At 47.5% G+C, this 15693-nt stretch overlaps 1 protein-coding gene across 1 annotated transcript; it reads right to left on the reverse strand.

The window, feature by feature from the left end:
• Positions 1-780: 780 nt before the first annotated feature.
• On the reverse strand, positions 781-14793 carry LOC142201002 (serum paraoxonase/arylesterase 2-like). The gene is made up of 9 exons (XM_075271800.1): positions 14605-14793; positions 10136-10209; positions 9795-9850; positions 6553-6712; positions 5181-5307; positions 4029-4229; positions 2229-2310; positions 1936-2064; positions 781-1004 (listed from the first exon to the last, which is right to left on the reverse strand). The coding sequence occupies exons 1-9, from the start codon at positions 14676-14678 to the stop codon at positions 843-845; spliced, it is 1065 nt and encodes a 354-aa protein (XP_075127901.1). The 5' UTR covers positions 14679-14793; the 3' UTR covers positions 781-842.
• Between the last annotated feature and the right edge of the window lie 900 nt (positions 14794-15693).

Below are 15693 nucleotides of genomic sequence, written 5' to 3' on the forward strand. Positions count from 1 at the left end.
CATGACATAATATTCCTTTAGTAGCCCCCACATGGTATCTTGCACCTTTGTGACCTCAACACAGTATAATACTCCTGCACAATATAATGCTTCTTTGGTGCCCAGACAGAGTATAATACCCCCTTAGTACCCCCCATTTAGCATAATGTCCCTTTGTGGTCCCCCCACACAATATAATGCTCTTTCAGTGGCCTCCACAAACAATATAACATCCTTATGATCCCAATGTCACTACATTGTACCTGACTGCATCCAATCCATCCTGAGGATGCAGATAAAGTTGGGTCTCCCACAACCTGGGACAGCACCTGAAATCTGGGACTGTCCCACTGAATCTGGAATGGTTGGGCAGTACTTAGACAGGATGTGTTCACAACCAATTTTCTGTTGCGGTCTTGTGGGTGTAAATTTTGCTGCACTGTATGAAAGCAGCAGAGCGGAAAACATTTCATTAAATGTCATTCACACACGGCAGATAAAACCTGCAGCATAATTTGACCTCCAGATTACAGATCCACAGTCAATGTTTGCCGCCAATATTTTCAGCAGAATTTAACGTTTCCAATGGATTGTGCAAATTTTGCAAAAATGCCACAGCAATATAAACTATTTGGTGCGCAGAATTCAGATACAACAGCGGGCAATCTACCCCAGGTGAACATATCATAATGGTATAACTCCGTATATAGTGAGTGCCCAATGATAATATTTTGTCATTTTAGTTTGACCCAAATTTACAGAAAAAGAACGTTTTTGTTGGTTTTTGGATTTTTTATTTTCTTTTGTGTTTTGTAAAGTTCACATTGTCAGATTCCAGTTTCGTCATCCGCAGGGTACGGCCATTACTCCCACTGACACAGCAGGGCCCGGTGGAATACCGTACCTATGAGTAGCTGCCCCTTATACACCGACGCGCAGGACGACCCCTGAATCACCGACCCGTTGTTCACGTAGACTTTAGTGACGATTGGATGATCTGAGTGAATATTCTGTACACGAACCACCTGGGGACATGGGGACAATAAGGATAAGTAAGTGAACAGACCCCAGATTGCAATGTAGCACGTGGGCCCCTCACAGCCCACATGGACCAGATCGGGCAGAGGGGGAAGCTGCAACCTAGTGATGGGGCAGTGTAGATGGCTCTGTTTCGAGAACACTATGGCTCACCCTGTTTGGGGTGCTATGTCTGGTTCTGTTATGGGCTATGTGAATAGCTGTATGTTGGGAGCACTGCTGCTAACTCCAGTGCATTGGGGTTGGTAGTGTTATGTGGAATAGTAATCGGTTCATTGCACATAGGGTTAAACATAATTGTACTTAATTGCATTTGTGTATGATCTATTTCCTCTGTGCACATAGATTCTTCCAACACTATGTTATGTTACTGTATTCATTCATCTTCTGCTGTTGGTCGTTCTGATTGGAAGCGACACCATAAAGGCACCATTCTTATTGGGTGAGTCCCAGGACTGTTACTATAAACTATACAGATTCCAAGGAAGTCATTTAGAAGACATCATACATGCTACTTGTCTTGTGTTTATTACCTACCCAGACAGAATTTTTCAGGGAAATACTTAAGAATTGAAAGCTCAAAGGCAATAAGGTGGGTTCTCAACATGGTTTGTCTTTAGGGGATAGTTACATTGTGCTCATGCTTTGCTTTTCATCGCTGTGGCAAAATGTATGACCATGGAGGGTATTGATAAGAAACATTAAAGGGGTTTGCTACAAATGACTCTTATTCCCTTATCTACTGTCTAGGAAATAAGTGTAAGATCAGGAGTAGGGGGCCAAAAATCCCCCTGAATGCTTCAAGTGCATATGTGTGGCCATTGTACCAGTCACTTTTTGGGGGTATTGTTATGGCGATCTTCTGATTCCCATGATTCATAGCTGCATAAGAGACTATACCATCAGTGATGGACTGACCTCTGCGCCGGGGGGATCTTCTGGGTTGTTCTTGGATATTTTGAATATGTTTGGATGTCCTCCTGTCCAAATGTCCCCGGTGACTGGATCCACTGACAGGTTATCCACAAGTGTATCTACGTATACTGACTTGTATAGGAAGGAAGAAAAATAGAAGATTTTGAAGGTTGATGCATTAGATATAGATAGATAGATAGATAGATAGATAGATAGATAGATAGATAGATAGATAGATAGGAGATAGATAGATAGATAGATAGATAGATAGATAGATAGATAGAATCTATTTTTACCTTTATTGGGGACAGAGACCAATCTTTATTCTTCTTAAAGACATTAATGGTTTGAGCTGTGAGATCTGCGGCATAGATATATCTACAAGACACGAGCGTCACAGGGAAACAATGAAGTCTTGCTGGGTGCAGGGTGTGATCACATGTACAATTGTCCTGACTAGGTGCAGGGTGTGATCACATGTACAATTGTCCTGACTAGGTGCAGGGTGTGATCACATGTACAATTGTCCTGACTAGGTGCAGGGTGTGATCACATGTACAACTGTCCTGACTAGGTGCAGGGTGTGATCACATGTACAACTGTCCTGACTAGGTGCAGGGTGTGATCACATGTACAATTGTCCTGACTAGGTGCAGGGTGTGATCACATGTACGACTGTCCTGACTAGGTGCAGGGTGCGATCACATGTACAACGGTCCTGACTAGGTGCAGGGTGTGATCACATGTACAACGGTCCTGACTAGGTGCAGGGTGTGATCACATGTACAACGGTCCTGACTAGGTGCAGGGTGTGATCACATGTACGACTGTCCTGACTAGGTGCAGGGTGTGATCACATGTACAACGGTCCTGACTAGGTGCAGGGTGTGATCACATGTACGACTGTCCTGACTAGGTGCAGGGTGTGATCACATGTACAACGGTCCTGACTAGGTGCAGGGTGTGATCACATGTACAACGGTCCTGACTAGGTGCAGGGTGTGATCACATGTACGACTGTCCTGACTAGGTGCAGGGTGTGATCACATGTACAACGGTCCTGACTAGGTGCAGGGTGTGATCACATGTACAATTGTCCTGACTAGGTGCAGGGTGTGATCACATGTACGACTGTCCTGACTAGGTGCAGGTTGCGATCACATGTACAACGGTCCTGACTAGGTGCAGGGTGTGATCACATGTACAACGGTCCTGACTAGGTGCAGGGTGTGATCACATGTACAACGGTCCTGACTAGGTGCAGGGTGTGATCACATGTACGACTGTCCTGACTAGGTGCAGGGTGTGATCACATGTACAACGGTCCTGACTAGGTGCAGGGTGTGATCACATGTACGACTGTCCTGACTAGGTGCAGGGTGTGATCACATGTACAACGGTCCTGACTAGGTGCAGGGTGTGATCACATGTACAACGGTCCTGACTACGTGCAGGGTGTGATCACATGTACGACTGTTCTGACTAGGTGCAGGGTGTGATCACATGTACAATGGTCCTGACTAGGTGCAGGGTGTGATCACATGTACAATGGTCCTGACTAGGTGCAGGGTGTGATCACATGTACAATGGTCCTGACTAGGTGCAGGGTGTGATCACATGTACAATGGTCCTGACTAGGTGCAGGGAGTGATCACATGTACAACCGCTCATCTTCTCAATGCCTAATAGAAAAACATCACTACTATATGTAAGATTCAGCAGATTTCCTCTCTGTTTGGGAAGAAGGTGATAACAAGAAGGAAAGTTCCTGTATTCCTATCTTCTTGGGTTGATGAAATTTTTGGAAAACTTGGAACAAACCTGACTGGTTACAAGTTGGTTCTCCTATCCCTAATATGTGACAACATGGAGAAAAGTTCCGGCACCTTTGAAGTTACCTCTGTAACCGCTCGGCTTCATATTTCATGGGCTAAATATCAAATAACCTAATAGACCTCACTAGTGACCTGTTCCCATGCACAAGGTTCCTATAGATGATGGCGGACTCTCCCACTACCCCAGCACTGTAAGGACCCGCTGTGGGCTGAGACATCTTGTCCGTCAGTAATAAGAAGACGTCATGGAAGGCCACTTACTTTTTGTCATGAGAAATGGTGATTCCATTGCCGCTATAAAATCCTGTGACCACGTGCCTGACGTCCCCTGGGCTGTAATACACAACGCCTGTCCACGATAAGCCAAGGAAAAATTCCACAACTTTCATAGGGCTATCGGAAAAGTAAAAATCGTTGGTGGCGTAAAAGCTCTCCGGCCCGACGGCAACAATATCATTCACACTAAAGGAAGACAAAAAGCGAAAACAAGTAAAGAGAAGGGTCCAGGATTAGAATAAAGGATTTTTTTTTTTCAACAGCGCCACTCTTGTCAGTAGGCCATGTCTGGTATTGCAGCTTAGTTCTATTGCCTTAAAATAAAACAGATCTGCAATATTGGACACAACCTAGACAGCCATATTTAAGGGCAGATGCCAAGTAGTTCATTTATTCACTATTTCTTTGTAGGGCCGCAGGGTGTGGTTTATTGGGGCGCAGCGTTTTTTGGGTGGGATTTGTTGTTACGTGTCTTGCCATGGGGCAGGTTTCCCAGAATATTCCCGTGTTCACGATATTTCCTGTATATTGTCCTCACACCATTCGGTCATGTGAATAGGGGCTTAGGTTAGAGATATGACCCCTCTTACCTGCCGAATCGCATGGGGGAAGGGGCCGGGTTTCAACTGCGTGTGCTGGCTGCACTGTCCGGCCATGCCCTTTGTGTAGCCCAGACATGTTAAAGGGGTTTATGATGTGTGTTGATGCCTTGTATACAATACTGTGCAATATTCGGTGTGACCTTTGCCCTTTGCCTTCCATCAGTTCTTCTCGATATTTGCAGACAGTTTTTGGCAGAACTTGGAAGGTTGTTCCCACCGCCATCTTGGAGGACTAAGCACAGATCTTCTGTAGCTGTTGCTTGCTCCAATCCGTCTGTCTCTTCCTGTCATCCCAGACAGACTGGATGAAGATATCAGGGCTATATCTATGGGGGCCGTATCATCACTTCCAGGACTCCTCCTCCAAAGGGCAAAGGTCACACTAGGTATTGAATTTGTCTGATGTTCCTTCCAAAAAGTTGGTAAGAATGTATCACATTGAAGAAATTTCACAGGGTCGGGTAAAGGGTCATCTCTTCTTTAGGGGAGGGGGATTGGGGATTTTGGCGGGTTTTTAGCTGATTGGTGTCCGTACCTGTTAAGAAGTTGGTGTTTGATGGATTTCAGATGAATTAGAGAATTTTCTTCCTCTACAAACTTAAATATCTCAATAATGGATTGTAACTGCGGATGATTCACCACGAAGAGATAGACCGCGCCGTCTGAAAATACAAGGGAATGAGACATAGAATATCCGGATGTCGTCACAGTCATCTATAATATGACACCAGGACGGCTGCTCTAGGAGATACAAAACCTGAGATACAGCGATGTGTAGCGACGCCCCCTACGGCCTATGTCAGTGCTATACAAGAGCCGGCCTCCTGTACTTATAGTATCATGTAGTGTCAGCAAGAGAGAAACAGGGAACGTAAGGAATGGACAGAATATGATTCAGGATTTCACACAAAGGAGCAACAAATTGTTTATAAGATCGTTACAAAATTTATTAATGATACAAATTCTGCCAGAAAATCAAAAGTTTAGAGACCCTCCAAGGAGGTGGCACATTTTTGTTTTTCAGTTCTCACTTTAAGCGCCATAACTTAATTTTCTGCTCATCTTAACCTCGAGAGCTTGTTTTTGCTCGACCGGTTGTATTTTTCAACAGCAGCATTTTGGAAAACATATAGCCTATTACATAACCTGAATTCACATAAAAAGGGGTGTGGCCAACACATTGTGGAGGTGCGGTAATCCCCAACATGGGTGTGGTCTCACTGGGAGAGGGTGTGGCTACCCAATGGGTCACCTGCCAGTATATGTTGGTACATATGCCATAGTGTTCTGTCTGCAGAGACTGTATATACAAGACATAGACGTGAGCATTGCTTCTTGTATTGTTTAACCCCTCCCTCACCAGTGACCAATTTTTGGCCACACCCGGACAACCCCTTTAAGGCACAAAGTGGCTGCTATTAGCGGCTCCTGCACTTTTCATCTGTTTTTCCTCCGTGCGGCCTTTAACCTTTGCCCTGAGCTAAACTTTCCCCTGGCCGGTCTCCATTATTTGCTGTACTGCATGACATACAGGTCACAAGTCCGGGGCTCGGGACATCGACTATATTAGAAGCGACCATTAAACTGGAGCAGGCAGAGAGATTCAGCCGCAGAATATCCCGGGTCTTTGGGATGACATTGGATATTTACAATATATTACAGGAGGTTTTTTTAAGCAAACCCAGGTGGGTGGAGGGGAGGCTAAAAAAAATAAAGAAAAGAAGTGATCCCTATCCCCCGGTTGGGTCCTCCAGTCCATTCCATGCCTACAATGGATGGGCTGGTAGTGACAGCGGTCACATGTTAGCTTCTGGTGACGTCACTGGTAACACTCCAGAGTCCAGGGATTGGTCACCTGAGCCAGTGAGGTCATGGAATGGACCTGAGGCCGACAATGGACGTCTTACCCTTCTTATCGATGTACGTGCTTATTCCATGAGGGTTGAAGGAAGACGAATCAAACCCTTTACTGATCCGCAGAGGAGATGGACTGACACTGCCGCTGTTCAGGTCTAACAGGAGGATTTCTCCAGGTTTATCAGATTCAATACCAGGAAACTTCAGCCCCTGAAAAACATGTGCAAGGAATGAGTAGACCTAGATACGGGGTCCCCTCCTGAGCCCCATAATGATGAGCTTGCTCTAAAATGAGAAGTGGAGACCATTGTATCCAGTCCAGACAATGCTCTGCACAAATGTCCAGGTCGCTACTGGTTTGCTACAATGTATCCGTCTGGAGTCCAGGCTGCGGAGCACACAGAGCATTGTCTAGACTGGATACAATGTATCCGTCTGGAGTCCAGGCTGCTGAGCACACAGAGCATTGTCTAGACTGGATACAATGTATCAGTCTGGAGTCCAGGCTGCTGAGCTCACAGAGCATTGTCTAGACTGGATACAACGTATCTGTCTGGAGTCCAGGCTGCTGAGCTCACAGAGCATTGTCTAGACTGGATACAACGTATCTGTCTGGAGTCCAGGCTGCTGAGCTCACAGAGCATTGACTAGACTGGACACAATGTATCTGTCTGGAGTCCAGGCTGCGGAGCACACAGAGCATTGTCTAGACTGGATACAACGTATCTGTCTGGAGTCCAGGCTGCAGAGCTCACAGAGCATTGTCTAGACTGGATACAATGTATCAGTCTGGAGTCCAGGCTGCGGAGCTCACAGAGCATTGTCTAGACTGTATACAGTGTATCCGTCTGGAGTCCAGGCTGCGGAGCACACAGAGCATTGTCTAGACTGGATACAATGTATCCGTCTGGAGTCCAGGCTGCGGAGCACACAGAGCATTGTCTAGACTGGATACAATGTATCAGTCTGGAGTCCAGGCTGCAGAGCACACAGAGCATTGTCTAGACTGGATACAATGTATCAGTCTGGAGTCCAGGCTGCGGAGCTCACAGAGCATTGTCTAGACTGTATACAGTGTATCCGTCTGGAGTCCAGGCTGCGGAGCACACAGAGCATTGTCTAGACTGGATACAATGTATCAGTCTGGAGTCCAGGCTGCGGAGCACACAGAGCATTGTCTAGACTGGATACAATGTATCCATCTGGAGTCCAGGCTGCGGAGCTCACAGAGCATTGTCTAGACTGGATACAACGTATCAGTCTGGAGTCCAGGCTGCGGAGCTCACAGAGCATTGTCTAGACTGGATACAATGTATCCGTCTGGAGTCCAGGCTGCGGAGCACACAGAGCATTGTCTAGACTGGAAACAATGTATCAGTCTGGAGTCCAGGCTGCGGAGCTCACAGAGCATTGTCTAGACTGGATACAATGTATCAGTCTGGAGTCCAGGCTGCTGAGCTCACAGAGCATTGACTAGACTGGATACAACGTATCTGTCTGGAGTCCAGGCTGCAGAGCTCACAGAGCATTGTCTAGACTGGATACAATGTATCAGTCTGGAGTCCAGGCTGCGGAGCTCACAGAGCATTGTCTAGACTGGATACAATGTATACGTCTGGAGTCCAGGCTGCGGAGCACACAGAGCATTGTCTAGACTGGATACAATGTATCCGTCTGGAGTCCAGGCTGCTGAGCTCACAGAGCATTGTCTAGACTGGATACAATGTATCCGTCTGGAGTCCAGGCTGCGGAGCTCACAGAGCATTGTCTAGACTGTATACAGTGTATCCGTCTGGAGTCCAGGCTGCGGAGCTCACAGAGCATTGTCTAGACTGGATACAGTGTATCCGTCTGGAGTCCAGGCTGCGGAGCTCACAGACCATTGTCTAGACTGGATACAGTGTATCCGTCTGGAGTCCAGGCTGCGGAGCTCACAGAGCATTGTCTACACTGGATACAATGTATCCGTCTGGAGTCCAGGCTCCTGAGCACACAGAGCATTGTCTAGACTGTATACAGTGTATCCGTCTGGAGTCCAGGCTGCGGAGCTCACAGAGCATTGTCTAGACTGGATACAACGTATCAGTCTGGAGTCCAGGCTGCGGAGCTCACAGAGCATTGTCTAGACTGGATACAACGTATCAGTCTGGAGTCCAGGCTGCGGAGCTCACAGAGCATTGACTAGACTGGATACAATGTATCCGTCTGGAGTCCAGGCTGCTGAGCTCACAGAGCATTGACTAGACTGGATACAATGTATTCGTCTGGAGTCCAGGCTGCTGAGCTCACAGAGCATTGACTAGACTGGATACAATGTATTCGTCTGGAGTCCAGGCTGCTGAGCTCACAGAGCATTGACTAGACTGGATACAAAGTATCAGCTGAGCTCAGGACCAGCCATGGACAGGGTCAGACTGTGAACGGACATACAAGTCCTGGCAGGCACTGACAACAAGCAGAGATCTTTCTACAAGTTGAGTAAATGAAACACAAAATCTATTAGAACGTTGTAATATTTGTGCAATGGTTAAATGTTATCCAAGGAAAGAAAAAAAAACTGTTCCTGACATTTACTGTCCAGATACAAAGGTTGTAGATAAGATGTATAGAAATCCTGTATCGCTTATTACCAAAGTCCACTACAGATTAAGGCTCTGTTCACACCAGCACTTGAACTCTCTTCAGGGTTTCTATCCCTGAACCTGCTTAAAAAATGCAGAGAGCAAAGTCCTACAAGCAGCGCTTTTCTCTCTGCATTTTATGTCCTTTTTGGGCGGAAACCCAGCAGATCCCATTATAGTCTATAGGGTCCGTAGGTGACCGCTTTTTTAACTGGATTAGGTCCCCAAGCGGACCCCCAAACGCAGATATGATCCTAGCGTCAGGTGTGACTGCAGCTGTATGACCGGTGCTGTTAGAGGTGGGGTGTATGTAGAGAGGTTTGTCCGTATAGGGACCCCCTAGGATCACATGTGAGTATTTGGGATTCCCAATTCTTATGTATTACAGTTCTATAAAGAATTCCTCAACCGGGGACAATGTGGTGGCTCAGTGGTTAGTACTGCAGCCTTGCAGCGCTGGAGTACTGGGCTCGAATCCCACCAGGAACAACATCTGCAAGGAGTTTGTATGTTCTCCCCGTGTTTGCGTGGATTTCCTCCCATTCTACAAAGACATACTGAGGGGGGGAAAGAATTTTCTCCACCAGGACAAATAGATATTCTATAGATATTAATAATTAATTTCTACAAAATGACATCACTCAATCTATGAAGAAACAGCCAATACTCACAGCACTAAAAAAAGCCAACCCATTAGGAAGGACCTCGATATCTTCAGAACCGGCCTCTGCGGATCAATAGAACAAGAGGTTAAAAGGGAATCTACAGTTCGGAGCTGCATTCATCATTCTGTAGGCTTCAGAGCTGAAATCTGCAAATCTGGTGAATTAGTGGAAATATTTTTGGGAATTCTAATCGTACCAGGTAATATTCATTGTATATGAAGGGTCCCTGACAAGGATGTCCGCCACTAATTCCTCTTCATTTCCACTGTCTGAACATATCCCAAGAGCTGAATCTGGCTGATGTGGTAGACGATGACTTACAGATTGGGCCCCATGTGAAAACTTACCTATCCCTTTGAAGTATTGACAATTTGGGAGATTCACTTCGACTTCGACTTCTGTGAAGATTCTGCTTCTATAGCTGCAAAAATAAGTAAAGTCAATGATGTCATTTCCAAAAATTTCAGTGCACAAAAAATGTCGAATTTTTTTCCAAATTTTTAAATCTTATTATAATAAAATTGACTACACGGTGGCCCCAGAACCCCTTGTGAGGTTTGTACAGGATAATGGAAGGAGGACGTGCAGGAAATGTTGGGAATGGTCTCCACCGGCGGCTATACAAGCTGTGCCCATCAGGGGAACCTTCCGCACCGCCGGGTGTTCCATATTCCAGACAAAAATGTAAATTTTCTGCTCCATTTTAGACCATGTCTGCAGATTAGGTTAATAAACTCTACCTCTTAGTTAACCGGCAAAAGTCGCCCCCCGTTAGGTCTGGTGACCATGGAGGCAAGGGACCAGGCTTCATCTGATATGATGTATTGCAACGGGTCCGAGTTACCATCTAGGATCATAGCCGGTAGCCACATGTCACCCTTGTGTTTACCTCCTGCACAGTTGACTCTCTGTGTGGCTTCAGGCGAAGGGATTTCAGTGCATGTTATCCTGTTGTACATGTGATGGGCGCCTGATAGTCGCCCTGAAAAATATTTGCCTTGATTTCCTCGGGGTTCTTATAATCCTCTCCATGATTTCTGCAATAACAAGTGTCTGAACTCACGGCTGTCTGTTGTTTTGGGTATGGGAGCCCACCCTGACTCAGAGTGTGACCAGGACCATATTGTGCACATATCCTGATGGGACCTGCTCTTGTTTTTGCACTTGAGAAAGGGCCAGTGTTAGGACCGAAACGCGTCGTGCTGTATTCTATAACATTTAAAAAATCGTTTTTATCTGGATCCTGGTTCACCTTCGTCCTGCACGCACCAGTGAGCGCGGTTCTTCCCCAGCGGACCCTTGGTCCCTTACCCTTCTCCATATTGTGCATCGTCCCACCAATGTGTGCGTCCAGATAGCTAACATGCTGAATTCAGTTTAGCCGAGCCGCGGTCGGGCTGGTAAATGCGACCAATCCATAGACCATGGTTCACAGAACCAGCCAAGTGGACTCAACCCAACTATAGGACAGATTTGATGAATGAAGCCGGTACGTATTATCCGGTACACCGAGACATTGGCTCCATCTACTGCTGCTCTCCATTGATCTTTGGCTCACAAGAGTCTTACACAGCACTAGAGAAACCTTTATTCCCAGTTGGACGGCCTTGGTCAGGGCATTTTTTGTAGACATTTGTACAGATTTCACAATGTTCTATCCTATACTAATATTTTATGAAGCCTCATGAGGTGTCCCCAAAGTTGGGGTCAACAATGACTGAGCGTGATCGTAGAAGAGGAAAGTATTAGCCGTCCTTTCTCTATTGTATCTGAGAAGGTCCCAGGGGAAGAATCTGGGGTTCCAAAGGGGGTGTAACATGTAATATTCCTGGTGGTTTAGGCTATGCAAGGGTTAATAGAGGTTTATTGTAAAGTGAGATAATATAAGGTGTGTGATGCGACACGTGGGGCCATAAAGCAATATATTCATCGATCTAAAGAAGGAAGAGGAATCTGGGTGACAAGGTGATGTCTGAGACTACCTTACCACTGGCTGTTACAAGCCAGGAGCTAAATCCTGGACTTAAAGGAACATGTGGAATAAGGAGGGAACAGAAAAGGTTAAACCCACCAGAATATGTTTTAGATTTGGGATTTTTTGGTGTAGCCCTCTTTTGCTTTGCACACTCTTGGCATTCTCTCCATTAGCTTCTTGAGGTAGTCACCTGGAATGGTTTTCTAACAGTCTTGAAGGAGTTCTCCTGTTGGCTGCTTCCCTTATTAAACGGACTGCAATAAGCCCAAAATGACATAAATTTCTATTTTGCAGCTTTTTCAGTGACAGTATTCTGGAGTACAGGGCTTGGTAAATGTCTCCCAGTTTCCCATCAGGAGATTTGGAAGTCTGTATCAGAAATTTCACAATAGTTGGAATTTTAGAGATCCACATTGTCCCCTCTTCTACCATAGTGGTCTTCTGAGGACTACTGTACCCACCGCCAGCCCACAAGGCAGTTCTTAGTAGACTACTACTGGTGGTGGAGAAGATGTGCAAGGTCACCGAGGGTAAAGAAGACTTCTGGTCCAGGGGTTGGTGCTTGCTGGAGCCCAGTCAGTGCTGTACATTACAATAATACAAGGGTTAGTGCTAGCGGTGGTGTAACGAGGAATGGTTGGACCCCATGGTGAACATTTGACATGGTTTCCACTTCCCACCAAACTGCATTCCTGCACACACTGTTATACTCCTTAATGGCCCCTACACACAGTATTATGCCCCATAGTGGCCCCTGCACACAGTATTATACCCCATAGTGGATCCTGCACACAGTATTATGCCCCATAGTGGCCCCTGCACACAGTATTATCCCCCATAGTGGCCCCTGCACACGGTATTATGCTCCATAGTGGCCCCTGCACACGGTATTATGCCCCATAGTGGCCCCTGCACACAGTATTATCCCCCATAGTGGCCCCTGCACACAGTATTATGTCCCATAGTGGATCCTGCACACAGTATTATGCCCCATAGTGGATCCTGCACACAGTATTATGTCCCATAGTGGCCCCTGCACACAGTATTATGCCCCATAGTGGCCCCTGCACACAGTATTATGTCCCATAGTGGATCCTGCACACAGTATTATGCCCCATAGTGGCCCCTGCACACGGTATTATCCCCCATAGTGGCCCCTGCACACGGTATTATGCCCCATAGTGGCCCCTGCACACGGTATTATGCCCCATAGTGGCCCCTGCACACAGTATTATGTCCCATAGTGGATCCTGCACACAGTATTATGTCCCATAGTGGCCCCTGCACACAGTATTATGCCCCATAGTGGCCCCTGCACACGGTATTATCCCCCATAGTGGCCCCTGCACACGGTATTATGCCCCATAGTGGCCCCTGCACACGGTATTATGCCCCATAGTGGCCCCTGCACACGGTATTATCCCCCATAGTGGCCCCTGCACACGGTATTATGCCCCATAGTGGCCCCTGCACACGGTATTATGCCCCATAGTGGCCCCTGCACACAGTATTATGTCCCATAGTGGATCCTGCACACGGTATTATGTCCCATAGTGGCCCCTGCACACGGTATTATCCCCCATAGTGGCCCCTGCACACGGTATTATGCCCCATAGTGGCCCCTGCACACGGTATTATGCCCCATAGTGGCCCCTGCACACGGTATTATCCCCCATAGTGGCCCCTGCACACGGTATTATGCCCCATAGTGGCCCCTGCACACAGTATTATCCCCCATAGTGGCCCCTGCACACGGTATTATGCCCCATAGTGGCCCCTGCACACAGTATTATCCCCCATAGTGGCCCCTGCACACGGTATTATCCCCCATAGTGGCTCCTGCACACGGTATTATCCCCCGTAGTGGCCCCTGCACACGGTATTATGCCCCGTAGTGGCCCCTGCACACGGTATTATCCCCCGTAGTGGCCCCTGCACACGGTATTATGCCCCATAGTGGCCCCTGCACACGGTATTATGCCCCATAGTGGTCCCTGCACATGGTATTATCCCCCATAGTGGCCCCTGCACACGGTATTATGCCCCATAGTGGCCCCTGCACACGGTATTATCCCCCATAGTGGCCCCTGCACACGGTATTATCCCCCATAGTGGCCCCTGCACACAGTATTATGCCCCATAGTGGCCCCTGCACACAGTATTATGTCCCTTAGTGGCCCCTGCACACAGTATTATGCCCCATTGTTGACCACCCATGAATAATTTTCTGGGGTCTTTTCAGACCCCAGAGTATAAAGATCGGAGACCCAGGGGTGGATACAAACACAAAAAAAAACAAAATTACTTACCTCTCCCTGGCTCCCGCGCACTCCCTTCTACTTTCGGCCATCTTCAATGTTGGACCAGATGTCACATGAGCCAGGCTTGCGTCGCAACGCATAATGACACTGGTCTGTGCCAAGTGACTTCACCAAACAGGCCAGAAGCCTTCCGGAGCGTAGGAGTGGTAAGTAACAGTGTTTTTTATGTTCCCTCACCACCCCTGGTCCTCCGATTGTTATACTCTGGGGTCTGAAAAGACCCCCGAGTATAATAATAGCAATGTTTGTTGGGGTTCGCGGGCCTGCAGCCTCACTTACCGATCCCCGCTCCTGATCACAGCTGCATCTGCAGAAGAGAAAGCGCAGGCGGCCATGAACCGGAGCAAGGATCGGTAAGTAAATAGGGCCTGGGCCAGGGTTACTCCTGCAGGTAACAGCCTATTAAAAAAAAACCCATCAGGGGCCCACCAGCCTCCCTAGTGCCCCGGACCCTGTGGCACCTCTGCTACACCAGTAATTATGCCGAGTCTTAGAATGATCAATAATACAAGGCACTTACCAGAAATTCACTATCCTCTCCCCCAGGAGGGCCAGGAGCGCCCCCACAAGGGTTATCTTGAGCAGTCTCCCCATGTCTGCTGTGCTGTCCCGGGCTGGGTGATCTTCACTGCATGAGAGCTGCAGATCAGATGACGCTGGGTCTGTGCACGTTGTGTAACCTGCTTGTACTCCTGTCCCGCCTACTCCACACCTGTCGGACCGTCCTGTTATGTAGAAGGTTGTCCTTGAAATACAAGTTATTACCTATACAAGAGATATGGATAAGTCCCCAAATCCCGGGGGTCTCACCATGTGCAGCGCTCTCGCCAGTCCCATACAGACCTGTCACTTCGGGCAAGTTTACAGGATAAATTGAGGACGAGGGACATGATATAACTTCTCATTCTGCGACTTATATTCTGCAGTTTGTAGCAATTCCCCAAACTTCCGGCTATAATGGAAGGAAGGCAAGGAGATGGGACTAGGATTTGCTGTGGTGAGGATCTTGACCAGATCCTCTGATGCTCCTCCTAGGTTGGCGCAGTGCTGAGGGTTATGTTGCTCCTCCAGGGCATGTCCTAATGGTAATACGTCTCCCTGAGCCCATTGGTGGTTGGAGTGCCCATGATGGTAGGTGCAGGAATAAGACTCAGGAGACTGAGTTGCAAACAAGGTAGGATTTTTACTGTGGTAGTGCAGGGGAACTCCAAACAGCTCCCAGATACAGGAGGTGCAGAGCATTCACTGGGGATGGAGCGGAGGATGTGAGAGCTACATCCGAGGTGGCAGCCAACATAGGCTATGCAAATAAAATCCAGGAAAACCCCTTTAAGCCAGATTTCTAACCCCGCCCAACCTCCTTCTCTTTGACCCAACCACATCCTATCTAGTCCCTTTGGGCAACCATAGAGTAATAGTACCCTCCTTTGGGCAACAGAGTGATGAGACCTGCTTAGTGTCCCCCACTAATGCCCCATTAGTGCCCCCACACAGTCTAATGCCCCATTAGTGCCCCCCCACTCAGTATAGTGCCCCATTAGCACCCTCACACAGTATAATGCCCCATTAGTGCCCCCCACTCAGTATAGTGCCCCCTTAGTGCCCTCAC

Source organism: Leptodactylus fuscus, chromosome 4 (genome assembly GCF_031893055.1).
Source record: "Leptodactylus fuscus isolate aLepFus1 chromosome 4, aLepFus1.hap2, whole genome shotgun sequence".
NCBI classification, from domain to species: Eukaryota; Metazoa; Chordata; class Amphibia; order Anura; family Leptodactylidae; genus Leptodactylus; species Leptodactylus fuscus.